We start from the raw sequence: 14,990 nt of genomic DNA, 5'->3' as shown, positions 1-14,990 counted from the left end.
TCTTTCCAAAATGGTATTATTTTTCAGCTTGATCTTTGCCTGCACCAAAATAATGAACAACTCTTCTGCTAAATAAATGTGACTGCTACTTTGAAATTACAGTCCATGACCACTTTTTGTGTGCCATGCCTATGTTGTGCTATTTCTAATTTAAAATTTCAGGAACCTGTGCTTGCAGTGAATTCTCTGCAATCCTCCACTGTGTTTTCTATCAATAGGGGTTGTTGAAGTCTACAGAGTAACAAAGAGAGTCGAATTGGGTATCAAAGCAACTGCTGTTTGTAGTGAGAAACTCCAGCAGCTGCTGAAGGATATTGATAAAGTGTGGAACAACCTAATAAGCTTCATGTCACTTGCTGCTTTAACGGTAAGACCAAAAATAAGCTATGTTTCTACTAAAAGAAATGTCATAATTACATGTAAAGTGACTTCATGGGGTGCCCTAACTTTACAGTTTGTGTTTTTCTCTTGCAAAACAGGAATGCACTTACTTGTGAAATCCGGTTTAAAGCGCTCTGTAAGAAAACTGTTCTTTATGTACAAACGTGGTGTTATCTTACTTAGTGTCTTAATGATTTAGATGATATCCTGTGTGTCTGCGGACCTCTCCAATAAGGGAAATTTAGTAAAATTTAAATAAGCCATTTTATGAAGCCAGAATAATGTGGACCTATCTTGTCTTTGTAATATCCCTGCCATTAGTTTTAATGCTCACAACACAAGAGCACACAATGTAGCAACACAAGAATCACTCAACTGTTTTCCTTTCTCTCTGCATTTGGGAATGCCTACGTTTGTTTTGGTTCCCGCTACGGACTAAGTGGCTTTTCCTCCTCTGAACAGAACTGCCAGAAAAAGCTCAATTGCTCCAAGACAGTCTGGTAGGAGCTGGAGAGCTTTCTACATAACTGGGCGAGTGTTAGAAGGAGAGATGGTGAGGGGCTGTCCGAGGGGTGGCCTTTAAGAGAAGGAGCACCCCATGGGAAGGGTCTGCAAGAGAACTGGGAAAAAGAGGGGGACATTGGAGCCAGGTACAGAATACACACAATTAGAAGGCAAGAAATCACCTTGCCATTAAATGTCTTACACTTTTTAGTGTATGTATGTTGCAGGAAAATGGAGTGTGCAAAATGACTTTATTAACCATGGTAAAACTCACATTTTTAGGGAATAATCCATCTGTAGGTGCTTGATATCATCTTGCATAATGGATCCCTTTAACTCAGTGTATACCTAAGGAGCCTTTAACTCTTAGTTGGTATCGGTACATCGCATCAAGCATCAATAAGCAGATCATGACTGTGGTTATGTTTTCACTGAACATTTTAATTTACGGCTTCCTTCTTGCAATGCAGCTATGGCCGCTAAAGATTTTTGCTTCCCAATAAACACTTGTTTATAAGTAAGGCCCAGAGTACTTGGTTTCTGGTTGAAATAGCCGTCCTCAGCTCACTGTCATTCCCTGCAAAACAGGTCTTATAAATGATCAGTTCCTTTTGACACACCTTTTACACATTTTAAACCTCTCCAGTACAAACAGCAGTGGCAAGCAGGTGTTTTTGGTGATGCGCAAAGCCTGTCATAATGCTTTCAGTTTTTACTGCTTGGCAGATGATAGACTGGGATTCATCTGTTTGAACTCTGGCATCGTTGATAGTAACAATCTAAAAAGCTATCCGGATTCTCTCCTGATTTAAGCAAGTGGATTAAAATTTAGTTCTTAAAGTGCTTTTCCTTGGAAGCTTACAGGGATTACCTTAAAGTCCAAAGCTCGGCCACGTGTGCTCTGAGCTGCAGCAGTTCCTGGCTGGTAGCGGTCCAGCTAAATTTTAAGCATCCTAGGGGCTGCGAACGATGTCTCTCATATACACACAGTCCCTCGGAAGTTATCTGAGAGCCAGGGACTCCTGTAGTTCTCAGAATCACCCCTTTTTGTTTCTCTTCCCCACGTGGGTCACTGGGAGGTGTGGAACCCATCCCTGGTGTGACAGTCACGGATCCCAAATGATGCAGAAGTGCCAATTAAGTAGGGAGAAGTATTCTAACTCAGAGCCATGTGCTTGGAAAGGTTAATTTTGTCTTTTAAAGGATTTTGTTACAAAGTAATTTTATGCACAGCCTTGTGGTTTTTCACTGCAAATTACAGGATGACCTTCTCATTTGCTTCACTCCGGCATTTGGTAAACAAATATCAGAGTGCCTTTATTAATTTGATTGATCTACTTAAAGATTAAAGGATGGATTTTTTTCAGGATTCCAATTATTCCCCAGCCATTCAGTGGGGAGCGTGCTCAGGATACCTAGAGTGTGGATTAAGAGTACACGTGTTCCAGCATCACACCGTTTTTTTTAAGCTTCTTGCATTTCTAGTCATTGTTTTAATTTACACTACTATCTTGAAGCACAACTTCAACAGTTTTATACCATCCTTATGCAAAGTTTTAAATTATCATTTATCTTGTGGCTGAAATGTAAGATTACGTACTGGAAAAGTGACTGTATTCGCTTGTTACTGATTTGCAGGCTTATTCTCCCATCCTTTGCCTCTCTTTAGCCTGAGCTTGTGTATGGCTGGTGATCTTAACTCTTCTCTGGTTTGGTTGACCTTGAAATCCCATTTTGTCCTCCTGTGCCATATTCTAGGTTCAGAAAAACCTTCAGAAAGAATAACAACTGCCCTTTTTTGATCAGGCAATAGCACGGAATCCAGGACAGTAAACACTGATACAGACACCACTTCAAATGCTAACCGATGAAAGCTGTGCTGGCCGATGCCTCCTCTCCTTGCAGCTGCACAAATAGTTGTTGCATACCGCTGTTTATCTTCCTCCGGCTCTTAATACGCTGCAGTTGAACTGGAGCAGCCGCTGCCTGGGCTCTTTCCTCAGAAGTTTCTTCTCCTTTTGATGTGGGAACGTGGAACTTAAGAATTCTTTCCTTTGTAGTCTAACCCTTTTTCAAGAGCTTGAGTGTTATAAATTAATGCCAATGGAGATTGCATAGCAGGATTGCAAATACATACTAATGGCTTTGATTAAATCACGCATCAGTTTATGAGAAAATGTACTATGTCATCCCTGCCATGTTGCCGGTGTGATAACATGGCTCTCGGTAGAAACCAGATTGATCATTTTTACCATGATGTCTGAAACTTTTTCAGTTACTGAAAATGCCTAAATTTTATTGTCTCATTTCTTTAGCCAGACGAAAACTCACTGGATTTCTCTTCTTGTATGCTGCGTCCAGGGATTAAAAATGCCCAAGATCTTGCCTGTGGAGTGTGCCTCCTAAACGTGGATTCAAGAAGTAAAGTAAGAGTAATGGCCTCTACTGTTAAACTAATTTTTAATTTGCAGTTTGGACTTTCATGTGGGCCTTGGGTGCATTTAAAAATTTTCATGGCTGTAATTTGTAACTGCAAGTGGGAAAGGCAAAATCTGACCTATAGATGAGACTCGGATAGTCAATGTATTCATTGGGCTTTGGGTATGAACACAGATGTGGATAAAGGGTTGAGTTAAATTGTTTGTAATGGGGAAGAAACTGGGATGCTAAGCTTCAAAAAGTGTATATATATATGTTTTAAAAAAAATAAGTCTTTTAATGACTTTTCTTTATGAAATGCATCTCTGAGGATCACCAGGAGGGGACGATTGCAATTAGCAGAGCTGGGAGGGAATCCCAGGATATGTAGAGAGTAATGCCAACCCATTAACATATATCGGCAGTTTTGCTGACTTTTTGGTTTCAACGTTATTTCAGAAAGAAGAGAAACCTGTGGAAGAGCTTCCTAGAAAAGTATGAATCTGTAAAAAACATATTCTTTATAGAACCATTCTTAGTTGAGTGTGGAAGGCTGAACTGCTAACCGGCTTTCAGCTCTCATTCTCAATTGTACCAATCATTAATCCTTTTCTTCTAGTCATTTTTTGTGACCGTAACACTTGATCTGATCGACTAACATGCTCTAGAGCCTCCCCTTTGTCTTGTCTGCATGCTTGTACGTTGTGAATAGCTTTCTGGTTTTGTGCTACTTCTGTTGTGTGGTAGAAAATTCACTGCAGTGAGTTTCTGAATTTGTAGCTGCCTGTATGTTTGTTGCAGAAGAGGGGGAACTGTAGGGGTTTTTTTGCTACAAATATTGACTTTTGGCTATATGTAGTAGGCAGTGGCACTTTTAGAAATCTCTGCAGGAAATCCAGGGTGTGGGGAGCAGGGTTAGAATATTTTTTAAATAGGTAGCTGTGAAGCATTGGAAAGTATCTCCTAGCAACAAACATTGAGATGTTTTAACCTTGTTTATGGCTTCACACACTCTGTTCAGAAGCTTCTATTGTAAAGCCAATTCAATTAACAGAAGCAAGTGGATCAAATTAAACCTGAAATAACACTAGTATCAAGAATTGCACCTGCCTAAATCACAGCAAAATTTGAGCTGGTGAAATAAATGCAGTGGCTGGCAGAGCAAGCTTTTATCTTGAATGGTTGTGTAGCAGAACTAGAAGATGCATGAAACAAGGTGAGTTAGTTGTGGGGTGTCAGAGCAGGCAGCACGCTAATTAGAGGGCTCCCTTAATACAGGGTGTAACAGGCAAAGTGTGCATCAGGTGGATGGCTGAAGTTTTCATCTACCTGCAAACACTTTGCAGACTGAAATAAAGTACTGTTTATTGGGTGGTGTGTTCAGAGTGAGAGGGTCCTACCATGCTGTGCCATTCTGGGGTGATACCTGTGCAATATCCATTTTCCACTCTTGTTTCTAGATCCTGGAGTAGATGAGACTGTCACACTTGTTTCAATTCTTGTTATTTTAGGCCTTTAATTCAGAAACTGATAACTTCAAGCTGGCATATGGAGGGCACCAGTACCATGCAAGCTGTGCAAATTTCTGGATCAACTGTGTGGAGCCAAAACCTCCAGGTCTCATTTTGCCAGACCTGCTCTGAAAGCAGCTGTGCTGAGGATGGAGTGTTGGGTCTAATAATGCAGGGCACTTGGGGTAAACGGTGTGATAGGGTAAGTGGAAAGGCTTGAGGTCTGGTTAGTGTTTGAAATGGTTTGGTTTGATTTTCATACCATAACAGGTTAAAGCCACTGTCACATACAAATTGCTCATGAAGAATTTCACTTGAAATGGCCAGGGTTTCAGAAATAACCAGAAAAAAATGTAGTGTGGCAAAAAATGTGGCATTTCAGTCTTTCTCAAGATGAAAGCAGGTTAGTTTTTGTAAAAAGCAGTCGGCTAACCAAGTGCATAAAGCTGAGAAAGGCCAGTACCTTACCTTCCAAGAAAAACTGAAATGCTTGACTGATTTGCATAGAAGTGACCACTTAAACACTTGAGGTATGTATTTGCAAACAAATCTTTTCTTTAATGTTTTTGGTATATGGACCATGATGTTTTTCTTTAAATATTTGCTGCTATAATATTACAATGCATACAATGGCCGAGTCACAGTAACTTTCAAGGCAAAATGAATTATTGACTGAGAAGGAATGAGGCTGCAGAGAGCCATTGTATATTTATACTTCCACTGTTCTGTATTATAAATTATACTGTATTCATATGCATAACTGGTTAGTACTGGGGGATAAGGACTTGGAAAAAATTGTTGAACTTTGCTCTGTAATCTCTGGATTCTTTAGTACAGGCAGCTGGATTTTAAAACGTGTCGTCTTTGTTACTCGGTTGTAAATACAGACACACAGCATCCTTGGACTTGTCCTGAACTGCCGGTATGATTCGTTACGTTCCACCTGACCCTTGGTAGTTGTGTGGCTGCATCACTGTTGAAAATTGGACTCCACTGATACAGTGTGCCTGCTCCTCTGTGTGTGTGTGTGTGTGTATATATATATATTTTACCTTTTTTGTCCATTAACATGCTTTTCTTGGTGGGATGCCAGTGTGTAACTTGTGCAGTGTAGTGCTGTCTGTAATAATGTGTTTCTCTGACTCGGAACCGGCAGCAGAAGCTTGCCCTTAGCTCCTGCTTTGGGGGGGGGTGGATTTTGCACTGCAAGTTGGTGGGCTTAGGCAGGCTGTTTCTTGAAGCAGGGCATTGCGCACCTGCCGTTTTGGTGCTTATGGTAGGTACACCTGTCTGGACAGAAGGAGGTTGATATAATAGACTATCACAAAATGTTACTGTACATCTAAAGTACCCGATTCTCTCTTCAGATGCAATATGCAGACAACAGTGCAATCAGCCGTAGTGCTAGCTACAGAATTTTAAACCTGGTGGGAGCTTCCTGGCGTTATTAGAAGAGCCTTATCACTAGATGGTCTTACTCCGTCTGCAGTGAATGAGGTGGGGTGTACACCCATCGGGTACAACTTGCTGCTTAGTTCTTTGACTTAAGTTTTTCAGATCTCTAGAAAATCTCCCTTCTCTCCACAGATATCAGCAGCTTTTCCAAGTTAATCTTGCCTCCATTATAAGTAGCTGACCCTGATCGGTGGTTCTTTGCTGAAATACAGTGAGGAAAAATGATACTTCGTATTTAAAAAAAAAAAAAAAAGGCTTAATTATACCAAATGAAAGAATCTTGGCTAATAGGAGTGCTAGGTGTCTGGCCTCTTATTTACACAAATTAAAATCTTCTTGCTGCCTGAAATTAGCTCATTCATAAAATAAGCAACTTGTGCCTCCAGTCGCAAGCTCAAGCTAATCAAGTGGCAGATTTTCCATAGTGTGACAGTGACTGCCAGCCTTCTGTTGCCCAGTAATTATCAAAAAAAAGGGCAGTCACTCATTGCTTGCTCTCTATTTCATTTATTAGGTGTGAAATAGTTAGAGCAGTCAGCACCATAGCTTTGGACCACATACATTGTTTTCCATCGTAATTAGGGGCTCCTGTGTGCATCACCAGTGCAAGTATTCCCACTGACGTTTGGGGTCTGCTCGGCACATTAAGCCGGCGCTCACTTTTGCATCCTGAATTACAGCAGCACTTAAGCGTTGTCTGACTTCACGCAAATGCCTCGTCTTGCTGCGAGCGAGGGGACTTCTCAAGTGGGTTTGAGGATCTGGCTGACACAAAGGCTGTTGCTTATGAAATGCTATACTGGGAAAAGGGAGTTTATTGTTAGCGTGGGTTTCCACCACAGTTCCTGAACACTTAGCTAGATGGATTTTTTTTTTTTTTTTTGCCTAATTAAAAGAGGATGCCACAAATAAAAGAAGCCACAATGTGAAACTTAAAGCAACCAGTATTCAAATACGGTACCAGCTATGTTGTCGTAACAGCATTTTTCAGTAATGTTTTTCTTGTACTTGTTAAGCAAGCAAGTTCCCTCTCTGAGATGTATCCAGCGTGTCTTTTGGCCCATAAAAATAAGGAGTCGACATTTACAATTATAATTGCAGCAGAGCTTACTGAAGTATGACAGCACTGCTTGCTTGCTCCCTACAGAAGGGAAAGCAGCAGGCAACATTACTGCGTTTGTGGCAAGCAGCAAGCGCTCTTCTGAACTGAACACCTTTACGTCATGGGAAGATACCAAGTGTTTTGCATGTAGATACCCTTGATAAAGGCATTGCACAATGAGGATCATCTCACGTACATCTCCCAGTCATTAAAATGACTCACTGTTGCATTCAGCAGCATCTCAGATATTACATTGCCAGCCAGAGCCCGCTGTCCTTGCAATCTGTATCCAAGGTTACCGTATTTTCTACAGTGCATTGTAACAGACCACGTTCCCCTGCTTCCTTTGCATACAGGCTAACGGACGCGCTGCCTTTCGCTTTGGTCGTGGTGGATTTCATAAATGTAACTCCTTTTTTTGCATGTATGCTTTCACTAGAAAAGAGAAACGGTATTTTCTTTTTTTTTTTAATGTATGTGTTCTCTGGAGCTGCCTTGGGGTTACCTATGGAAAGTGATTTTTTTATATATTTGCATATATTTGGAATTCTAAGAGATTATTCGCTTGGGTATTTAATATATATCTTGCTTTACCCAGCTGTATTCCTGGTGCTCCTGTGCTGTCCTCGCGGGTCGCAGTTTTCCCTTGGCGGCGGGAATGCTGGGGAGCCAACGGGCTGCTCCAGCCCCCCAGGCCCCCGGTTTTGCTTTGCCCATCTCCCCGGGCTTCTGCCCCGTTTTGCCTGTAGCACCTTGGAGGTTGGTTGTGACGTGGGAATTGTTAACGTTCTGCACTTGACCATTCCCCCAACTTTTCCTCTCTGGCAGCGGCTTCTCTTCACCTGGGTTTGTTTTGAGCAGCTCCTCGCTTGACGTTCGTACAGTATCTATGAAGCGATGGTGGAGCTCAACCTAAGGTTGAGAAGAAGCTCATGAAAACCCAGGGAACGCTCTGATTTCTAGTTAGCTACATGTCAAATGAATTCAACTTGAAACAGAACCCGCCTTTTCAATAAAAGCTGCTATCGTACAAACTACTTTTTCTGAAACTTTTTTTGTGTGTGTTCTCTGGACCTGTATTTGATTCCAGTCATCAATATTAAAATATAAATGTCATGATTTTATGAAGAAAAGTGGTCGGAAAACTTCTCTTTATATTGTGATTCTTTATTCTGCCCTCTGGGCGAATGTTATTTCTCTTCTAGAAGCGGTTTTGCAATTAGTAGTTGTGCTGTGCTGGAGTCACTGCTGGTAGGTTAAATCCAATGAGAATAAGTGATATTAATTGACTTCAGTACATTGTTTACTCCCTTAATTCTTGCAATGATTTATCAATCCTTTGTTGAGATTCAAACCTTGTATTCAATAAAGAGCTCATTTCATATCTGACCAGCCTGTGAAGTGGCTTGTTCCAGGATGCAGCTAGAAAAAAAAACACGGTGGTTTTTGCTGCTTGCCGGTACCCCAAGGTTGTCACCGCCGGCAGGAGCTCCACGGGCACTGCCCTGCGGCGGCTCCTCCACAGAAGTACGTGGGCAGGGTGAGATCTTCCCAGGAGAGGCCTTGAAAGGCTGACAAAAAGGGTCTTAAACATCATGTGAAGCTGTATTAAGTGAAACCGTCTTTGTGGCTAGTATTTGAAAGATGTCTCACCCAGTAACATATAAAATATTCTTCAGGCAATTAAGGTATCGACCCTTTGGAAAAGCCCGCGGGGAGCGGGAAGAGCGACCTTCCCCTGAGCTCCAGCTGGTGTGCGAACAGCAATCTGGAGTCGGACTCCGGCTCCACCTCTGCTTGGGTTCCTCTAGATTTGAGGATGCGTGAAAAACGGGATTTTGAGGGGGGAAAAACGCTCATGTAAACTATCTTTGGTTGGAATGAACACGAGAGGAACTTTTGCAAAGAAATACCTGCGAGTGTTCACACCGTTGCACTTCTCCGTAGTGTAATCTTTAATGGGTATTTCAGGTGCGTTGTTTATTCCCTAATGTGCTTTATTAGGCAGTTACGGTTTTTATAGGTCTAACTTGCCCTTTTGTTTAAAAGTCAGTCTTGATGCTTTCTTGGCTGAACGTCAGCATCTTCCCCTCCCCTAGGTACGAGGGCAGTGTGTGCATAAGGTCTATGTAAGTATTCAAAGCGGAGAATTTTTACCTTCCAGTTTTTATGTAGAAAATACTGTTAAATTATACATAGTCCATCTTTTAGGTAAAGTTTAATTTTGCAAGCACATTTCAGTTTTTAGTATTTTTTTCCCTTTGAAATGTCATGCTTTCGGAATGTCTCCAGACTAATGGTTAGTCTTGATTTTTTTTAATCTCTAGTTCCTTTTCTTACACCATTTCCCTGGTTGCAGTTTTAACTCATGATAAAAAGAGAGAGATGAGTGGAATGTATTTTTTTTAACCGGACAGTCAGTCTCCCCTGTCTGTCTGTCACTGAAATGGGGACACAACCATGAAACCTGAACTGCACGCGGCTGAGGGCAAAACTCACTTTTATTTTATTTAGTGGGCCAAAACTTGATTCTTGCTCAGCTGCAGAAGCAGGAGGAATCTCCCTCTGCCAGCGCCGGGCCGTGCTTTGTGCTCGTGACACCGAAGGATGCCAAGATCCATGTGTCGATATTGTTGGAAAAACTGGTGTGGAAGTCTCTGGGGGGTTTTGTGTGCAGTTTTGTCCAAGTGCATCCCGGAAAATGGATAAAAGAGGGGTTTGCAGGGGGGATGGGGGGGAATGTATATGTGCGTGGGGGAAACTTTTTGGCTTTGGATGCCCTTGCAACGTTGAGGAATTTGCAGTAACTTTTCACAGCGGTGTCTCCGTGCGCAGGTTTGGCATTAATGCCGTTTGTTGAAGCTACGGCCAACCTCGTGACTTCCACGCCCGTGGGCGTTGAGAGAGCTCCCTCGCGCCCGCGTCCCACAGACCCCCCGGTAAGTGGCCTCGGCTCTGGTTTAGCCTGTGACCTTGGCAGCGGTCCTCGCCAGCCTCGGACCGGCGCCTGGGAAGCGCAGAGCACCCTGCCTTCCCCTGGCGACTACAAGCAAGTGGCATTTGCCCGGTCCAGTCAAACTCTTGTCTCCGCAGTAAATTTGAAAATTCTGGGTCAGAGCTGGTCAAAGCCTCTGTATCAAATTCGCTCTGATCCGGACTTTTATTCCAACCAGGTCTGGGTTTACTCATGATCCAAACGAGGCTGAGGCCGTTTGTGCAGTTTTGTATCAGCGATAACAGCATTTCAGCCCTGGCGGCTTTTAGTCTGGGGAAACCAGAAACCTACTGGTGCCACAATCCTCACGCGGTGTGGTTCAGCGCGGAGAAAACCTTTAACCGTGTCTGCTGTTCCTGAAAACCTCAGCTGTTCACCTAGGACTTCAGAAGATAAAAATTTTGAGATAGCCAAATTAATTGCCTGGGTTTTGTGATGAGGACCAGGAACTGCAGGACACCTGGATGGACTGTGAACTGATTAGCGACGGGAACAGATCACAGTGTTTTTCTCAAGGCTGAGGTCCAGATTTGTTTAAAGCCACTGCTCAGTGTTACACCATGTTCTCGCTGTTACTTGAGATACACGAGCACAGCTCCGAATAGGAAAGCAACACATGTTCTTCTTTAATCTTTATTGATTTTTCTTTTTTTTTTACAAGTATAGAATCTCATTTAAATCAGATAGCTATCTCAGCATCCAGCAATCTGCGTATTCCTCCTTCAGAGATGCAACAGAGGACACAAATGTCTCATCGAGGAACGGACTTGCCTTGCTCTCCTGGGGGTCCAGGTACGCTTCAACGAAACCAGTCCCTTCCCATCTGCAGGGAGGGCAGCGACGTCCAGGAGGCAGCGGCTACGCCATGGAAAGGCTTCTCCCACGTCTGGGGCTGGAATCGTTCTCGTCACACACAGAACAAGGCAAAGCCTTCTCCGTAAAGCCATCCTTGTCCGGGAGGTTGAACAGATCGCCATTTTGCGCAGAATAATTCTAGAATGCAGCATAACCTTGAGGATGTAATGAAGTGATTTAGAAATGGGCTAAGGCAGATCACAACCATACTTAGAGCTAAGTAATCAAGCGGATTTACCTACTTCCAATTTACTGGTTGACTGAATATTAGAAAACACAGCCCAGCCCCTTTGGACGGTGGCCATGCACACCGAGTTTCCTAAACATTTCTTTGGCTGTCCAGTGCGGGGAGGGTTAACCTCTCGCTTCTGTCTTGAGCCACATTTGGACAAGATCTCTGTTTACTTTCCACCCACAAAAAACACCAGCATTTTTCAGTAGTGTAGGTGTATTCCAGGACTATTGCCCTGGCATGGAATGAGTGAAAAAGGATCTTGTATTTATTTGATTCGAATCATTCAAATTTTATTTTACTTGTGGCCGACATGGACTGACTTCACTCTATTTTTATTTTTTTTTTAAACTTTTTTTTTTTTTAAACTTTTAATACAGATTAAGAGCTGACTAAAGATCTCAAACACTATATACTGAGAGTCACTACGATGTTAAAGAAAACACTAGCACTAGCACCACACCCCTGCACACCTGCCTTCCTGGCTCTGGGAAAAACCCCTGCCGTAGAGTAGGACCTCGCTCGTTCCGTGCCAGTGCCGCTCCCTAGCCACTACGGGGTTTTGCGAGGAAGCAAACAAGCTATTAACGAAATATCCAGGCTACCGCATCACAAAGCGCACTTTGTTCATCAACTCTGCCAAATGCCTTTTAGGCCTTTCCTCGTAGGATCCTAATAAACTGACTGAAAAAGGGAGGGAGGCTTTATGAAAGGAATAAACTTATAAGGAGACCTCATTCTGCTAAGTCAGAGAAACGGGGATGGGGGAATCCCTGTAGAGAGAAATGCTCTGAAGGGAATCGTTGGCCTTGCAGGTCAGTGAGGTGAGAATTAGTTGAGGTTCTGCTGTATGATAAAGAACCAAAGTTGGCTGTAGAAGGAGAAGGGAATGTCTCCAGTCTGGTCGACTCAGAACAGCGCGTCCCTTCTGTTGTGCTTCCCGTCTGCAGTCCCATTAAATTCCCCAGTAAGGCATCAGGGGTCTCCTCTCTCTCTCATAAACGTCTGGGATGATGCCGTATGGTGTCTGTACCATTTTAACCGTCGTCTTCCCAAAGAGCTTCCTCTCGTAGTCTATCAGTTGCCTCCAGAAGCCCACGTTGGGGCGTATAACGGGGCGTCTCGATTTGACCCAGTTGTACGCCTCGAAGAGGGTCACCTTGTGGTACTTCATCAGGTAGGCGATGCAGAGGGTGGCCGACCTGCTCACGCCGGCGGCACAATGGACTAAGGTGGCCCCGTGCTTCCGCGCCACGCTGTTTATCTTGTCGGCGACGCTGTCGAAGTACAGGGAGATGGGGGCGTTGGGCATGTCAGCCAAAGGCACTTTCACGTATTCAAACTGGGGCCAGTTAAAATTGGGAATCTCGATGGTGGCATTGATTATGCAGGTGATTCCCCGGGAGAGGAGCAGGTGCCGGTTGGAGGCGACGCTGCCCCGGCTCAGGTACAGCGAGGGGGTGATTTGGGCGATGCCCCCGAGGGCACCTTCGGAAAGCATTCGTGGAGCCATCAGAGTTCTCGGTAAGGAGTTGTGGCTTCTGGAGGTCATGGAGGATCTTGGCACTCACGCTTCCATTATGGGAAGAGATCCAACGGGATCTTCAGCCAAGGGAAGGATTGTCTGGCCTGGTGGTGCTGGGTCAGCGAGAGCTTCCTCCGCTTAGTCACTGCAAAACACAAGCAACGCCACGTGAGCGGGGCAGCTGCCCGGTGAGACGATGTCTGTGCAAGAGAAAAGGAAAACCCAACGCGCCCTGCTGTGGCCTGCGCAACCTCCTGCTGGCAAACCTCCGTGGGTAAGGTGGTTCTGGGTTTGCACAGGGCTTATTGCCACGGGGCCCTCGGGCAGTGCCTGGACAGATACTAACAAAAAAAATCTTCTAGCCTAATTAGCTCCAATTACTTGTCAAGGGTTTAGGCAGCCTACCTGTGGGCCCGGACAGCATTTCACCCCGATTAGCACATGGAAGATTGGCTACGCCTTTTCCGTGCTCAAAAGCAGCAACTTCACAACTGGCCAGAGCCCAAAGGGACAGTGAGAAATGGCTCGCTCAGGCTGGATGTCGATGCCAGCAATTTGGATTACCCTGCCCTCTCCCCAACGCCACCTTTCTCCTTTTTTAGGTATACGAAACGCCCCGCCAAAGGACGTGAACAGAGGAAAGTTGCTCATTAGAAAAGGCAGTGAGTCACGTCCATCCAGATCAGTCATCGGCTCTCATCTAGGCTGGGGAAGTGGTTGACCTGGTTATGTCAGAAGCTGGGAGTAAAACCGAAGCAGAGGCTGGGACAAGGGAGGCTCTTTTCCTGCTGCTTTAACGACTGACTAATGCTTTGGAGAAGGACACGCTCTGCAACAGCCTGGGCTCGCCTGCGTGAGCCACGCATCCCTGGCTGCCGCCGCTGCAGCTCCAGGAAGGACCCTCACTTTTATTTCCCCTGCTCCTCTAGGACTTCTCCGAAGCCAGCGGAGAAGCCGCAAGCAAGGGGACGAGCCCCGGAGCATTGACAGTTGCCGGTCCCTCTTAGCTGTGCATTCTCCAGCTAGAGATGGGCCACGGGAGAGGCTCCGGGCAGCGCGGGCTGGGGAGTCCCTGCTCTGCCCGGGTCCCTCTGAGCCCACCGAAGTGTCACTGGGCATCGCGCCGAGGGGATCTGGGGGACGCTCAGCGCCTTGGGTGGGAGGGTGTCTGTCCCTCCAGCCGTTAACTCTCTGGGTCGGAGAGTCCTCAACGGGCTGAGCGACCCCGACTGCTGCGTCCCCGGCCCCGACAGGACAGCGCAGCCGTCTGTCTGCAGCCCGCGCTCTGGGAAGCACCGGCAGGTCTCGGCAACGGCTGGTAACGCTGCCAGCGGATTTTTGGCACGGCTTTGCGGTATGGTAACGTAATGAGCCTAACATCATCTCCTCTGTGGCTTGTTCCCTGCTGGCAGCTACTTGAGCAGCTCCCGAAACCATGGGCCCAAAGTGCCAGTGCTGCAAGAGTTCATGCCCCAACAAGACGATTTCTGCAGCTGTGAGCACTCGGCTTCCCCTGCAGACTCCCCCACCGCAGTCACCCAGCTGGAGCAGCAATGAAAGGCATGTTTTTTCAAAGGACTAAAGTCCTTTGAGGAGGGGAAACCCCTGCTCTCAGATAGATGTTACTGACAACGCAAAGGATTCAGGCACTTACGCTCGGTAACAAACTGTCCTGCTCCAAATCACCGACCGGCACACGGATGCTGTGGGCTGCTGCAGCTGAGCTGTCACAGAGCGTGTCAGGCGCTGAGCTGGGGAGAGAGGAGAGCATGGGGTTTACTGGGAACTGTGCTGGACCCAAAAAAAACCGCCCAAGTTTTAAAGTAATTAACTTTCTCCAACGTCTCCTTTAGCATCCACCAAGACGCTCGCCTAGTCCCAGACGGCTGGGTCAGGTCTGCGTTTCTCCTGACGGTGCCCAAAGCACGCTCCTGGGAGCCCCTCTGCGAGGGGTAATTACTCTGTGAGTAATTACTGCTGGAATTACAGGGGCAAACGAGACGCGGCAGAGC

At 45.3% G+C, this 14,990-nt stretch overlaps 2 protein-coding genes across 2 annotated transcripts in view; one reads left to right on the top strand and one right to left on the bottom strand.

Annotated features, from left to right (window-relative positions):
• SYNRG (synergin, gamma) overlaps nt 1-4,946 on the top strand; it is a 34,470-nt gene extending 29,524 nt beyond the window's left edge. Inside the window, exons 18-21 of the mRNA XM_009698340.1 lie at nt 219-367; nt 3,201-3,311; nt 3,763-3,798; nt 4,815-4,946. Of these exons, the coding sequence (XP_009696642.1) occupies nt 219-367; nt 3,201-3,311; nt 3,763-3,798; nt 4,815-4,946 (428 nt within the window). The remainder of the gene's footprint in view (nt 1-218; nt 368-3,200; nt 3,312-3,762; nt 3,799-4,814) is intronic.
• A 7,108-nt stretch (nt 4,947-12,054) lies between these two features.
• DUSP14 (dual specificity phosphatase 14) lies at nt 12,055-13,005 on the bottom strand. The gene has a single exon (XM_009698338.1). The coding sequence runs from the start codon at nt 13,003-13,005 to the stop codon at nt 12,409-12,411; it is 597 nt and encodes a 198-aa protein (XP_009696640.1). The 3' UTR covers nt 12,055-12,408.
• Nucleotides 13,006-14,990: the final 1,985 nt, after the last annotated feature.

Source organism: Cariama cristata, unplaced genomic scaffold (assembly GCF_000690535.1).
Source record: "Cariama cristata isolate BGI_N322 unplaced genomic scaffold, ASM69053v1 scaffold25944, whole genome shotgun sequence".
Lineage (NCBI taxonomy): Eukaryota > Metazoa > Chordata > Aves > Cariamiformes > Cariamidae > Cariama > Cariama cristata.
This window is presented reverse-complemented; position numbering and strand designations above follow the sequence as displayed.